At 38.6% G+C, this 15,586-nt stretch overlaps 1 protein-coding gene across 4 annotated transcripts in view; it reads right to left on the reverse strand.

The window, feature by feature from the left end:
• Sfmbt1 (Scm like with four mbt domains 1) overlaps positions 1–15,586 on the reverse strand; it is a 127,232-nt gene that overhangs the window by 6,443 nt on the left and 105,203 nt on the right. For 3 of the 4 annotated variants that reach the window (XM_028891298.2, XM_028891297.2, XM_028891300.2), the window contains exons 13-21: positions 14,651–14,764; positions 12,211–12,253; positions 11,510–11,577; positions 10,649–10,788; positions 6,372–6,481; positions 4,988–5,163; positions 1,838–2,016; positions 1,413–1,658; positions 156–284 (exon numbers count right to left, since the gene is read on the reverse strand). In XM_028891298.2, coding sequence (XP_028747131.1) covers positions 156–284; positions 1,413–1,658; positions 1,838–2,016; positions 4,988–5,163; positions 6,372–6,481; positions 10,649–10,788; positions 11,510–11,577; positions 12,211–12,253; positions 14,651–14,764 — 1,205 coding nt within the window. The remainder of the gene's footprint in view (positions 1–155; positions 285–1,412; positions 1,659–1,837; positions 2,017–4,987; positions 5,164–6,371; positions 6,482–10,648; positions 10,789–11,509; positions 11,578–12,210; positions 12,254–14,650; positions 14,765–15,586) is intronic. The other variant, XM_028891301.2, reaches the window with a different exon arrangement.

Raw genomic sequence — 15,586 nt, forward strand, 5'->3', positions numbered from 1 at the left:
CAATTATGGTACAGGTCATATGAGTTACAGAAGGGAACTACAACGATCTTTTGTACCAAAATATTGTTTTCTAAATCTGGTACTTTTTGTCTATTATACGCATAGTTCTTTGCCAAACAGACATTATTATTACAGGTTATGCTAGTCATGATTACCTGGTCAAGGAATATTCTTGCCAGTGGAGCACAGTCAGTGGACCTGATGAACCGCACAACGTCTGCCACGCTCCATTTCAGTGGGTTACTGTCCAGGTGAAGCCTTTCATCAACCTCAATCCTTATTTCCTTCATTCCCAACAACAAGATCAAACCAAATGGTATAAGCACTAACATTTTAAAAACGTCTCCCCAAAGAAATTCAATAATCCATCAAGACAGGATTTAAAGTAGCCTTAAGACTAACATCCTCCATTCCCCTATTCTCCCTCTCTCGGACTGATTTCTTCCAGCAAAGATGACAAAGAGGCCTACGTGCATTAGCTATTTGGGAAACATAATATGAATTTTATTGTATTTATATTTCAAATGTGTCTCTGGACTATTTTGGCTGTTCTCTGGGTAGGATGCTAGAACAAATGGTATTTCAAATGAGAGCAAGAAGAAGAAATCTTTTATTGCTCCTGTTACTCGGACATTTTAAAAGTCCAGTTTAAAACAGTAATTGTGTTTGTTTTAGAGGGGTTTCATGCTGCCCAGGATAACTTTGAACTCATTCCCTTCCCAAGTACTGGGATTACAGAGTATGTCACCACACCAGTTTTATACTGTGATGGGAATTAAACAGGGCTTCATACATGCTAGGCAAGCACTCTACCAGCTCTATAATAAGTGTAACATTTAGTATTATATAGGTCATACAATGTGCATAGTAAATATGATAAACAAGACAGCTTAATGAGAATTAAATGGGTAAATAATTTGTTTCTAGAAAACTACACGTATCATAAAAAATTATTTAAACCAAATGGCAGATTACAAATAAGCTATCAATGAAACTTTTTCTTTTTACTTAAACCAGCAGCTTGAGAATGTCCCTTCATAAATAATCTCCAAACAATTCTTGAAGCACATGAAGACCACAGCTTTGAGGATCACTTTATTCTCTTTTTTTAAAGATTTACTTGTACTTGTATTTGTGTGTGCATGCACACCGTACCCAAAGGGGCCAGAAAAGGACATCCAAACTGGAATTCCAGGCAGTTTTGTGGGACACCCTGCCATGGGGTGCCAGGAACCCAACTTGAGGGCTCCAGAAGAGCAGGATGCTGAACCATCTCTCCAACTCCTGGGGATCAACTGAAAATGACCCTACAAATTCTTCTAAGTTTATATGGAAAGAAGTGGAATGCTAGCACCATAAATGATAGATTGTAAAGGGAAATGAAAAGTTTTTTTTTCTTTTAAACAAGGTACCTTTGGTGAAGGAGGCTTATTTTCCTCATCTGAGAATGAAGGAGTGCGGAGTTCTTTTTTACTCATCTCTGTGTCTGGGGGTAGTGGGGTGGGCATCTCGTTCTGGGGGGGAGAAGGGGAGCATGACTTTTTTTCTGACACTTCGGGTTCTTCCTGTAATTCATCCTGCTGTTCGGATGCACTGTCCTCACTTAGCGAATCCTCATCTCCCTCATCCGCGTCATCCTCATCTTCACCCCCACTGCCCTAGAGGAAAAGGAGAGAAATCTCACTCAAACTCAGGACAGAGCAGTAGTCACTGGACCAGAAAACCATCTACTGACCAGAGACTGAGATGACAAAAATGTGCAGGCACTGTGTGTACAGACTGTAAAGCAGTGGTCATCTGGCCCCTACAAAGGACAGATATGTCACAGATCTCATACCTGGGGTGAGCCCACTGGGGTATTGTCAACAGATGCAGAAGCGCGTTTCTTCTTATGAACAAAAATATTTTTCCTCCTTTTTCTCTTCTTACTGGCTTTTTTCAGGGCACAAGCTAAATTACTATGACCACCAGGTGGCCTTCCAATTCTTTTATTTTTCTTCTTTCCATAATAGTGTGCTAAATATAAATGACCAAAAAGAAGGAAAAAAGTAGCTCCATTATTGTTGTGTACCTCAAAACCACAGGATTTCATTAGCACAGCAGAAAATGGGTATACTACATTTGTAGTTTAAATTCCATACACTGGAATAAGCAGAGAAATACATAATTTGATTTTGTACTATCATGTAAAAATGTAAACAATCCTCACTTTACTGAGGCAGACAACCTCTCCATCAATACAGAGAGTTCTCAGGGCCCCAGTCATTCATTTGCAGGCTAACCTCTTTCCTAATTCCTTCAATGCAGATGAACTTGCTCTCTGCAGCACCATGCAGTAGGCAATGCTTTATGAATTGCTTCTTTCATACACTACGATTCATCTTCACCTCATCTGTGCTGCATATATAACATTTAAGTAGCTCATTCTTTTATGTTGGTGAGTAGGATTCTATTATATAGATGTACCCATTCACTGACTTCACTGTTGATGTGCACTTGGGTCATATCCAGGTTTTGATCATAATTAATAAAGTTGTAATGAACAGCTCAGGTTCTTTGCAAGAGCAGTAAGTGCTCTTAGCCACAAAGCTATTTCTTTAGCCTCTCAAACAAGGCTCAAACAGGGTGTGTTTTCATTGTTTTACACAAATACCTAATAATTAATCTGCTGATGTTTTAAACAATTTAGTGTGTGGAAATTTCTCATTGTAGCTTAAAAAAATAACAATTACGTAGATTTACGTGGTACATCATGACAATCCAATATATTTGTATAATATGTAAGAATAAGATCTGGTTAAACAATATAGATTTCACTTTAAATGTTTATTTTTTGTATTACTAACATTTGAAATCCTCTCTACTAAGTATTTTAAACATATAATTAAATGTTGTCAAAAGTTAACCTTCCATATGATCAGTCTAAGAATGATCTCCAAGAATCCCTCCTTTGTCTTAAAGGAGGCAGATGGTATTCCTAGGCATCTCAGACCTCTGTCCTGGGGCCTCTACACACAAAGGTGCACACAAACATAAAAAGTTACCCCTCCCATCCTACTGCATTATTGTACAGCAAACAACACTCTCCACCCCCACCTCCTGCACATTCTTCCCAGGCTCTGGTAAGCAAGTACTGTTCTATTACTAACTTTAGCTCCCATATAGAAGTGGGGATATTTAGTATTTTTCTTCATGTGTCTGATTTGCTTCTCTTATCGTAACATCCCGAAGTTCTATCCATGTTACTAAAAAACTCAAACTTCTGTTGCCCAAGTAACAAATTCTATTGATTCATTTTCATGTGCTTAGTGCACATTTGTATAATATCATCTTCCATGATGTTTGTGCAAGTCTTTTATTGTTTAAAACTGTTTTCTTTTTATTTTAAAAAACAAAACAAAGTGACACGTAGACTGAACCCAAGATTAGACAAGTACCCTACCATTGAGTTGTAATCGCTTTTTATTTTTTACATTTAAAAAAAATGACTGAGAAAAATTCACATATAAAATTCACCCGGTGGCTGTTTACTGGCTTCAGTGCAGTAACTGCTGTGTGAAATCATCAACACTAATTCTAGACATGTTTCTATTTTTTTTATTTTAATTGACCCAAAATTCATATAACATACAATTAGCTATTTTAAGTAGACAATTCAGTGGTAGTTAGCATATTCAAAATGGCACGCGGCTATCCGCTCTGTATCATCTCATAACTTCCCTTTTTATTACTGAGTTGTGGAAATTCATAAAATGTTCTGGAGAGAATTCTTGGCTAGATACACACATATTTTCCCAACATCATGGCTTGGCTTCCTCTTTTTAAAATGGCATTATTCAAAAAACAGAGTTCTCCATTTTGGTGTTCTTATGTGTTTCCTTTATGTCACCAGTATTTCTGGGTCCTCACTAAGAAGTCTTTGCTTGTCTTGAGGTTTTGAGACTACTCTTGCTTTCTTCTAGAAGCTCTTTAGTTTTAGTTTCTACATAAGGCATCTCTAAGTCTAAAATTGACTTTTTATGTTGTATGATGGAGGAGTCTGGTTTTCATTTTTCTGTTTGGCTATCCACTGTTACTGGTACCGTGTTAAACTGAGTTCTTGCTTCACGGTTTGTCACCCTTGTTGGAATCATTTGATCTTCTACGTTCCACTTTATTTCACTCTACTCCTCTTTAACATTTGCGTTTCTGAATGACCACAACGGTCTCTTATGGTTAAAAAAGAGTAAGTCCTTCAACGCTATTTGTGTTCTCTTTTCAGGATTCAAAGTTTGGGTATTCTAAATACTTCTTATTTTTCTTTCAAGTTTAGAATATAGAGACAAAAACATGCAAGAGCTGACACAGTGGTCTATGCCTACAATCCCAGTAACTGGAGGGCGGAGTAAGGCCAACAGCAAGCTTGAGGCAACCCAAAGCTACCTAGTTTTAGGTCAGTCAGGGCTACACAGAAAGAGTGTTTCAAAACAAGAGCTGGGCATGGTACTGCACACCTGGGCTACATACTAAGACCTCGTTTGAAAAAACCAACCAAAGCCAAACTAAACCAACAAAGACCTCAACACTTCCAACTTCCTTCCCACACACACAGGAAGAAAAGGGGGGCTTGGGATGTAGCTTAGAGACAGGGTGCTTGCCTAGCATGCATGAAGTCCTGGGTTCAATACCTAATACCACATGGAGGGAGGGAGGAAGAGAAGGGGATAATATTGTCTATGTAGCAAAGTAATGTAAAAATCTAATATAATTTTCTGTAAAAATGAATTCCTCCTTGATTCTTTCAATTGTAGAGGTTTTTTTTTTTTTAAAAAAAAATAACATACAATAAACAACAAAAACAGAAAAAATGAGATCACATAACCAACAGTGTATTTATCATCTAGATGATCCTTTATAGAAGAAGCTTGTGCTTTTGATAACATGAATGTCTCTACAAGATGTAACATGGCAAATGTTATGGCTAACACATCTGAAAACCATTACTCACTGTATTTAGTCTTTGTAAGAACAGAGCAGTTCTCAGAACACGTATCCAGAACCATCCGTGGACCAAAGAGGTTAGGGCAACATTCCAGTTTGATACACGTCTGCCGGCAGAATTCAGTCACCCGATCCGCTGTTTTCACTATCTCAACAGTAGCTCGGTAACTCTTTCCTTTATATCTACAGTTAGAAAACATCAGATATCAAATTTATTCCACCAATGATTACCCTAAGAAAACTTTAACAGAAGCATGCTGAAAAGCTTTGTCTTTCATAGCTTGAGAATTCTTTTTTGTTTTTAATGATTCATTTTTATTCTATGTGCATTTATGTTTTGGTGGCATGTATGTCTGTCTCTGTGAATGTTTTGGATCCCCTGGAACTGGAGTCACAGATAGCTGTGAGCTGCCATATGGATTCTGGGAACTGAACCTGGATCCTTTGGAAGAGCAGCCAGTGCTCTTAAGCGTTGAAACATCCTTCCAGCCCCTATAATTTGAGAATTCTTAAAACCAAAAGGAAGTTCTACAGTCTGTACTTAAGTCTATACTTAAATCTGGTACACTATAACTTAAAAATTAAGTTATTTAAACAAGAAAGAAAAAGCTTTTGCTTTCTGTTCTTAGGTAAAAGTGTGTGTGTATATATGTAATCATGCATTTATTTATTTATTTATTTATTTATTTATTTATTTATTTATTTATTTATTTATTTATTTGGTTTTTCGAGACAGGGTTTTCTCTGTGTAGCTTTGCGCCTTTCCTGTAATTTGCTTTGGAGACCAGGCTGGCCTCGAACTCACAGAGATCCATCTGCCTCTGCCTCCCGAGTGCTGGGATTAAAGGCGTGTGCCACCACCTCCCGGATTTCATGCATTTATTTATTCATTCAAGTGATCAAACCCAGGGGCCTCAAGCATGCTAGGGAAGTACTCTACCACTGAGCTCTGTTCCCTAGCCTTGAAGAATTTTAAATACTACTTTTACTAACTACTGCAAAAGCACCCTTTTTACTAAATCTTCCTTTATCCTGAGCAGTGATCCTCAAAGTATGGCTCAAGGACAATATGACATGCCAACTCCCATCCATCCACAAAAAAATTTCAGGTCAGAAAGCAATAGTAAACATTCATAAACTTTCATAAATGTTTAAAACATAATTTTCTCTATATCCACTCTAAGAAAAGTGTTCTTGTGTTTATGTTTGTATTTTTTAGATTCATTTTTATCATATAACAGAAAGGAAATCAAAAAGGGAAATCAGCCCGGTCCTTCACCACCAACAGCTGCAGCAGCTCTGCTCTGGGGATATAAATGATCTGACACTACCAAGAAGCTCCAAGGCCTGTGAATGACAAACAAGAGGAAAGGGTGAGGCACTCTACTCACTTGGCTTTTAGGACTTCCCCACATCCATGCCACACAGAGTCTTTGTCCAGCTGGAGCTCACGAAGGACACGGCTGGGTTTGTAGGCTGCATTGATAAGTAAAGTGAGGACCTACAGAAATGTGGGTTCAAGAGGAAAGAGAAAAAGAAGACCATTAGACTTTTAACACACTTGCTAGCCTTAAGACTTACAAGATCATTTTGGAAATTATTTACAGTTATATTAAGAATGTTAACAAAATAATAAAAGCAAAAATATATCAGTTACAAATTAAGAGAAATTAGATTACTTAAACCATTCAGGAAAAAAACAAGCACCACAAATTGGAAAGTACTCTAGCATGTGCTTCCAAATGTTTTCGCATGGTGGCGCACAGACAACTGTATTTATTTGGGACTGGGGAGGAAAGGGTTTACTTCACTTACAGGTTACAGTCTTTTATTAGGACCCTAGTGGCAAAAACTGAAGCAGAGGCCATGGAGGAACACTGCTTACTGGCTTGGTTCTTGCGGCTTGCACAGCCTGATTTCTTACACAATGCAGGACCACCTGCCCAGAGGTAGCACTGCCCACAGCGCACTAGGCCCTTCCACATCAATCATTAAACAATAAAATGCCCTAGAGACTTTCTGACAGTCTGGTGGAGACTCTTCCCAAATTCCACTAGCTTATGCCAAATTGGCAAAAACAACCAGGAGAAAGACACTCTACAGACATCAGCCTTCTGATGGCTAGAGGGTCTGGAAACTCTAGCTTCCTCAGACTCTGCCTTGCCCTTCTCAAGAGTGACAGGTTCAAACCCTCAAATGTGTTACTTACAATGCAACACACTGACCAAAGGTGCTGAAAGCCCCAGAAATTCACAGCTTAATCATGGATTCTAGTTAATGCCACACAACCTCAAGTTGTAAACTAATCTTACAGTGAACACATACACTCACACACACACACACACACACTTTCTATGGCCTCAGCCTCCTAAGTGTTAGAATCACAGGCACATGCCCCTACCACTCCCATCAGTCATCCCATCCACTGAGTTGATCTAGGACTACTTGGAGCTGAACTTGAGCGCCTACAACTTCAGGCAAGGCATCCTAGAGCCAATCCACTTGCTCCCACATATGGTCAGCCATCTGACCTGCTGGTTCCTGGACCATGTGAAGATGAACCCTGATGCAACTTAGACCTTTATCCTACCTCATCCATGTGGTGTGGTGACACAGTGCTCCCTGGCCCAACCCCTCCCAACTCCCGTCTCCATGCAGCTGCTGGCCGGGGACCCTGGAGCCAGTCTTGTGGTGTAAGGACAACGGCCACCCACTTGTACTCCCTGGCACAGGCCCTACCCACTCTGCAGGCTCTGTGCCAGGTCTCCCCTCCAGGCCCAGTCAGGCCCACACATCCTGTGCTCTGGCTCAGTCTGTGAGTCCACCTGACCCTACCTCTGCCTGAATCCTCCCCAATTCACAGAAAACAAATAAAATTATAACTGCTGAAACATGAAGTACAACTAAGAATACAAAGAACAAAAACAAAAACCCCACAATTAAATGGCTACAACCACACACCTTTCAATAATAACTTTAAATATTAATGGTCTCAACTCTGAAAAGACACAAGCTGACTGAATGGATTAAGAAACAAAACTCCATCCTTCTTTTGTCTACTAGAAACTCAGCTTTAAAGACAGTCACCACATTTAAGTACAAGGATGTAAAAAAGTATTCCAAGCAAATGGGCACAGGAGGCAAGCAGGCATTGCTATCCTAATATCTGGCAAAACAGACTTTAAACTAAAACTACTAGAAGAGAGAGACACTTTACTCTGACCAAGAGTCAAGAGAACAATTAACGGAGAAGACATAACAACTCTAAACATGTATGTGCCAAACTCTGGAGTACTCAATTTCATTTAAAAAAAAAAAAAAACTCTTACTAGAATTAAAGACACCAATGATCAACAACCCAGTAATAGCAGGTGATTTTCATACCCCACTGTCTCCATTAGACAGGACATCTGGACAAAAGATAAACAGAAAAACATCAGAATTAAATGACAACATATATCAAATATGACCTAACAGCTAGCTACAGAATACTCCACCCAAACACTAACTAAAACACATTCTACTCAGCAGCCTACATCATGAGACACAAATCTTAACAAATTCAGAAGAACTGAAATAAGTGTATATCCTATCTGACCATAATGCAATAAAACTTCACACTGACAACAAAGAAATCTCTCCAAAGAACATAAGCTCACAGAAATTAAACTACTCATTACTGAATGATGAATGGGTCAAAGAAGAAATGAAAAATTCCTGGAACTAAGTAACAATGAAAACACAATACAACAAAACACTTGGAACACATAAAAAGCAGCCCTATGGGAGGAAACTTATAGCTCTAAGTGCCTACATTTAAAAATCAGAAAAAGCACAAATAAATTACTTAGTGATACAATTCAAGGATTTGGAAAAACAAGAACAAATTAAACCCAGTAGATGACAAGAAATAATAAAAATCTGAGCAGAAATTAATGAAACTGAGATAAGTAACACTTAAGAATCAATGAATCTAAGAGCTGGTTCAAAGATAACTAAAACTGATAGACCTTTAGAATTAAAGGTATGCATCACAACACCCTACTTTTCATATGCAGTATGAAAAGCTCCTCTATACAGTCTCCTCTATACAGTCCTCACGCAGTCTCTGATAGACACCTTGTTTAGAAAGAGGTGAACCTATTGGAAGATTTGCTTAAGTGAATGTTCCCTGAGGAACAGAAACAAATTGTATACCAATTTGCCATGTAGGACAGTAGTATCCAGCTTTAACTGACTTTGTGTTCTGAGTTGCAGCACAGTGGTTTAAAAGCCCAGAAATAATTCACAAACTTTAAATTGTACACCATTTTGAGTACCCCGAAGAAACCCTGTACCACTGCCAACACATATGGATTATCTCTGCCCACTGTGTCCAAGCTGTACACGGTATCCATAGCCTCTTAGTAGCTGTGCCCGTTATCAGATCAGCTCTCGAGAAACCACAGTACACGTCACGGCTCAAGCAACCCTAGAGTAGTCTAATGTCACACCACTCATCATGTAGGCATTGATTTCGCTCTCACATTGTAACAGTAGAAGATACAACTCAGTAAGGTAATATGAAAGATGACTTTCAGTCAACTTTTATTATAGTATATTGTTATAATTTTCTATTTTATTATTTGCTATTGCTGTTCATCACTTACCATGTCTAACTTATTAAATTTTATCGTAAGTGTTATGGTTTGGACATGGTTTGAATATGTGTCCTCGCCCCCCTCAGCCCCCAGCTTCCCAAAAACTTATGTGTCAGAATCTTGGTCCACAGTATGATGTAGACAGAATTCTAAAGAAGTGAGGCCAGGGGGAAACTGCCATGGTTAGTTTTAATGGCAGGAGTGTCAGTGAGGAATTGTCTAGATTTGGCTCCTCATGGGCATGTCTGTGGGGGATTATCTTGATTACACTGATTGACCCAGCCTGTAAGTGAGCAGCAGCACTTCCTGGGTTTGGGTCCTGATCACAAGCCTGCGGCTATCCATTCATTCATCTGCTCCTGACTAATGGATGTGATACAATGTGAGCAGCTGTCCCGGTTTCTGCTGCCTTGACTTCCCTGCAATGGGGAATTACAATGTGCATTGTGAGTCTTTTCTCCTGTAAGCTGTTTTGTCAGATTGTTGTTGTTGTTGTTGTTGTTACAGCATCAGCAAACGACACTAGACGTCCTTAGAAAAACTGGAAACGTGACCTCAGAGAAGACAGCAGGACAGCCTCTCTCTGGTTTCTTACTTGGCAACACGGTTCTTCCTCACATGTGTAGTTCTCACTATGAGTTGACACAGTTGAGAGGAACTTCACCACAAGCCAAATCAATAGGGATACTTAGTCTTAAACTTTTTAGCCTCCAAAACTATGTACTAAATAAGCCTCTTTTTCTTCATAACTAATTTCTCTCAAGTATCTTGTTGCAATAACAAAAAAGTATTAATACAATACATACAGGAAAAAAACAGAATCTATAAGGTTTGGTGCTTTTCACAGTTTGAGGCACTACCTGAAGTCTTAGAATTGTATCATCATGGCTAAGAGTGAACTACTGTACATGAGATGTTAGTTATATTTGATTAAACCTATAGTTGTTGTATCAATGGCACATGGTTCTCTGTATGAATGATCCTAAGAAATTCGGATTTAACTTCCAAGTTCTGCCTTAGAACCTTACCTCTCTAAGTACCAGAACACAGTTCCCAGGACCTACACATTGAGGCAGCTCAGCAATTCTTCCCTTGTTAAGGTATGGCCCTGAGAAGCAACGGTGGTTGAAGTATATCTTTGGACAACAATATTTTCCATTGGTCATCACTGGAAATGAAGAAACAAGTGTTCACAGTTAGTCATTCTCACTCTACTCCATGTTTCCAAAGATGAGTTGGGGGTGGCAACCAGCATACACACCATTACATGGGTTTTGAGGTTTTGCACATGCTATACAAGCTTTTAACTACATTCCCAGCCACGGAAATACATATTTTGAAGCTTAGCATACTGTCTGACAATGCTCTTAAATATTTTATATTTACTTTATGGAACTTACCACTATCCTGAACTACATTTGTTGATTAACTCCTGAGTAATATAACACAAATCTAGAGCCCCACACTTATGATAAAGGAAGTAGAAGACCTACTCCATGAACCCATTAGTCTTGATGGTCAGTTATTTCTTTTATAGTCCTTCAAATATCAATTGTTCAGTATTCTACAACATTCCTAGAGATAAACTTTGAACATTTTCCAGACTTACATCTTATCTCCTAAGCCCCATCTTAATTAATACTTCAAATGTACAGGGACTTTTGGTTTATTTTATTTTGAGGTAAGAGTCTCACTATGTAGCTATAGTTGTCCCAGAGTTTTATATATAGACCTTGAACTTGAGGTTATCTTCCTGCCTTTTATCTCCCAAGTGGTGGGATGACAGACATGTGCCACTACATCTGGCTCAAATGTATTCTTTATTTCCAGATACAGTCCATTAAAGGGTAACCAAGAATCTCTTCTACCCAATGTCACAAATAATATACCTGAGTATGTGGAGTTCATCTGATTCTTCAGGCCCTCATGGACAGTTCTTGAAGACAGTATTCTGGGTCAAGAAAACAAAGGAAAAAAAAAGTGAAATTATTTAATTTAACTTAATTAATTAAATACCAGCAAAGCCTGCAGACTGGTTTCTTTCAAAAAAGCAAATGTGGCCAACTTGTAAATCTAAAATAGAAGAATGCTGTTAACTCGTAACACATTTTTTAAAAGTAGAAATTGTTTTTAAAACAATACAAGGCCAAGTGGTGGTGGCGCACGCCTTTAATCCCAGCACTCGAGAGGCAGAAGCAGGTGGATCTTTGAGTTCGAGGCCAGCCTGGGCTACAGAGTGAGTTCCAGGAAAGGCTTCAAAGCTACAGAGAAACCCTGTCTCGAAAAACTAAAAAAAAAAACTAAAAAAAAAACCAAGCCACTATACAATTCACATCTGCCTTAAATGATCCTGCTGACTCAGCCTTTAAAGTAGCTAAGATTATAGATATACACCACCATGCCTAATTTTACAGTGCAATTTTAGGAAAGGTGTATGAGAGAAATATGTAAGCTATCAAATTCGAGTTCAAAGTATATGCTTCCATCTGAGAAAAAACACAAAGGAGATAAATTCCCTTTAACAGTTATTTTCCCCTAGATATTCTAAATTTCAAACCTGAACTGTTTAGACATCTATTATATTACTTACTGTTTTTCTGGCTGAACCACTGCAATTTTCCTCTGTTTATGCACTGTAAGAGAAAAAAATGCCAAAAAAAATTGAAGACAAAGGCAAAGACTTACACTTGTAATCAGCATATTTAATACCTGGTTGTATGTAAATAATGAGCAAGTACTTTTAAATTAAGTGTCAACATCCTAAGGAACATTTTTCTAGGATGGGATCTTTTTAGAAAAAAAGAGAATATTTTCAAGGATCACTAGGCTAATCAATACCTACAAATACTTTAACAGAAAAAACAAATACTGAAAACAAAGGCTGATTGGACAAGGACCCTAGAAGCAGTTAATGGAGCAGCAGTTTTCAACACAGTGCTAGAGAAATAAAACATCCATATATACGAAGCCAGACTCTTAACTTATATCATATATAAAAATGAAAGCAAATTACCAAACACAGAGATAAAACTTCAAAACCCTTACATATCAAAAAAAGTTCATGGCACTGAATTTGTGGAATCCTTCTTAAATATGACAGTAAGAGCAGAGGTGATAAAAAAAAAAGCCAATGAATTACACTGGAATACATTAAAATTAAAAACGTGTATAAAAAGAGAATAGAGGGTTGACAAGAGGGCTTGGTGGATAAGGGTGCAGTGATATATTGCTTGTAATCTAGGAAATAAAGAAGATCAGAGGACAGAGCCAGCCACAGAGGTCAGGCAGTGGTGGCACACACCTTTAACTCCAGCACTTGGGATCACACGCCTTTAATCTCAGCACTAGAAGGGTGGAGACAGGAAGTGATATGGCTGGGCAGAGAATGGAATATAAGGTGGGAGGAGACAGGAACTCAGGTCTTTTTAGGTTCTTGCAGGCTGAGGAGCTGGTGAGTTAAGAGGTGGCTTGCTCTGCTTCTCTGATCTTTCAACTTTCACCCTGATATCTGGCTCCGGGTTTTTAATAAGACCAATTAGGGCTCTTGCCACTCAGTCTGACAACCTGAGTTTGATTCCCAATAAACACTTGATGGAAAAAGAGAACTCCCAGAAGTTGTTCTCTGACTTCCATGTGTATGCAGTGGCATGTGTATGTGCATACAAAAACACAAATATACACACACAATAAATGTAGGAAAAAAACCACTATCATATAACTAAAAGAGAGTGAAGGGGCTGGAGAGATGGCTCAGCAATTAAGAGCACTTGTTCTTACATAGAACTTGGGAGGCAGAGGTAGGCAAATCTGAATTCAGGGTCAACCTGGTCTACAAACTGAGTTCTAGCCCAGCCAGAGTCTACATGGTGAGAATTTGTCTTCAATTAAAAAAAAAGGAAAATACAAATTTAAAAAAATGGCTACCTCATCCCAATAGAAGCCAGTTTCTGAGCTGCCCTATGAAGAGATCCATTTGACAAAGAACTTCAGCCAGTGATTAGCAAAGAACTAAGTTCCTCAGTTCAACAGCCTATGGAAATGAATTCCTGTTGCTAATGTCTGACTGTATTCTCAAATTAATTCTGAAACCCTACTTACACATTAGAAGGTGAGGCATTTGGCAAGTGTTGAAGACAGACCTTTCGTAAGTGGGATTAGTACCCCTACAAAGAATGCCCCAGAGAGTAAGCAGTTTGTTTTAGCATGTGAAGACACAGCAAGAACATCTCTGGGCTGAAGAAAAGGCTCAGAGGGTAAGAGTACTTGCTGCTCTTACAGAAGACCCTGGTTTAGTTTCCAGTCCCAACATGGTAATTCATAACCATAAGTAACTCCGTTCTGGGGACTCTGATACCTTCTTTTGAACTCTGGGAGCATCAGGTACCCACATGATACATATTTATACATGCAGGCCAAACACTCATACACATATGATAAATTTTTTTAAATCTGAAAAGAAAAAAAGGCCTTATCTAGAAAACAGATCCTAATATCTGCAAACACCCTATCACTTGGACTTCCTAGCCCCCGTGATAATAGATACATTATGTTATAGAATTTTGCTATCAAAACCAGAATGGACTAAGACATTTGCCAGTACCTATCTGAGTAAACATGGGGAGTCTAGTTCAAGCCCTAAGATAATACCTGCCCTTGTGGAACCCTGTATTATTACAGTCTGTGAGAAATCAAGATTTCCGAAGTTTAGCCCTGACCTCTAAGCTAGTAAGAGTTTGCTGCAATAAATAACTGCCTACACAAAAAGATAATAAATCTCAATCCTCGGGGAAGTCTTTGCCCTGGAGGAGATAGGAATGGGGGGTTGGGTTGGGAAGAAGGGGGGGCGCCGGGAGGGGGGAGAACAAGGGAATCCGTAGCTGATATGTAGAATTAAATTATATTGTAAAATAAAATAAGATAATAAATATCATTTTGATTTTCTCTAAAATGTCTATATGCACTGTGACTGGTAGCACCTGTGCAAGAGATCATTTAATAACCAGTCCTCTAATTCAGAAATAGACAAATACCTCGTGCCCGACGAGGAGTACTGAGAGGATGGCCATTGGCTTCACACCAGCCCAAAGGAAATATATCCATCGACTCCACACTTACAATAAATTCAGGTATAGGCTTCTTAGAACCTGTTAGATTAAGAAAACAAAATTTGAATTATTAAACAGCTTCCTTTGTAAGTTTCTTTGTTTTATGTGGTTTGTTTGTTTAGTTTTTGAGACTGGGTCTCACTAGGTAATACAGGCTAGCTTTTAAATAGTGATCCCTCTGCCTCAGCCTCCTAAGTATTGGGACTATAGGCAATGCACAACCATGCCTAGGTCCTACACGTTACTTTTTCAACAGCACTGTAATAATATAGACACAAGTCTCTTAAGCAATGATCTTTCTCATGGAAGTCATATAATTTATGTTACATAAATATTATGAAAAAATAAGTTGCCTTCTATATGTAACTTATAAGAACCAAGAAGGAAGAAAACACACAGCGAACTTTGGCAAAGGAAGAGCAGAGAAGTACCTGGAGCTATGACTGGTGCCAGTCAGATGGCTAATAAGGACCACAGTCATTTCCTTGAAATAACCAGAGTATGGGGGCAAAACGTCAAGTTTACTTCAACTACCAGGACTAAGGTCTTGTATTCTTGGAATAAACCTGAATGTGGTACAATAAACTCCAATCAAGAAAAGATCTGCCAAGTTGCATCAACTCTACAAATCAGAAATAGAAGGCATCTTTTTAGAGACTATTTGGCAGCAGGATTAAAAAAAAAGCAGGCCACATACAATAGCTGCAGCATCGAGCACTTCCGTAGCTTCATCCACAAACCTGCCTAATCACTAAATATTACCTTGAGAAAGATACATTAAGTTTGTCTACATTCTATTTGGTTCTGTTATCTTGGGGCAACAAAAATGTCACCTCTTCAATAAGTGAGGCAGTTAATGTT

The sequence above is a fragment of the Peromyscus leucopus genome, chromosome 9, assembly GCF_004664715.2.
Source record: "Peromyscus leucopus breed LL Stock chromosome 9, UCI_PerLeu_2.1, whole genome shotgun sequence".
NCBI lineage: Eukaryota > Metazoa > Chordata > Mammalia > Rodentia > Cricetidae > Peromyscus > Peromyscus leucopus.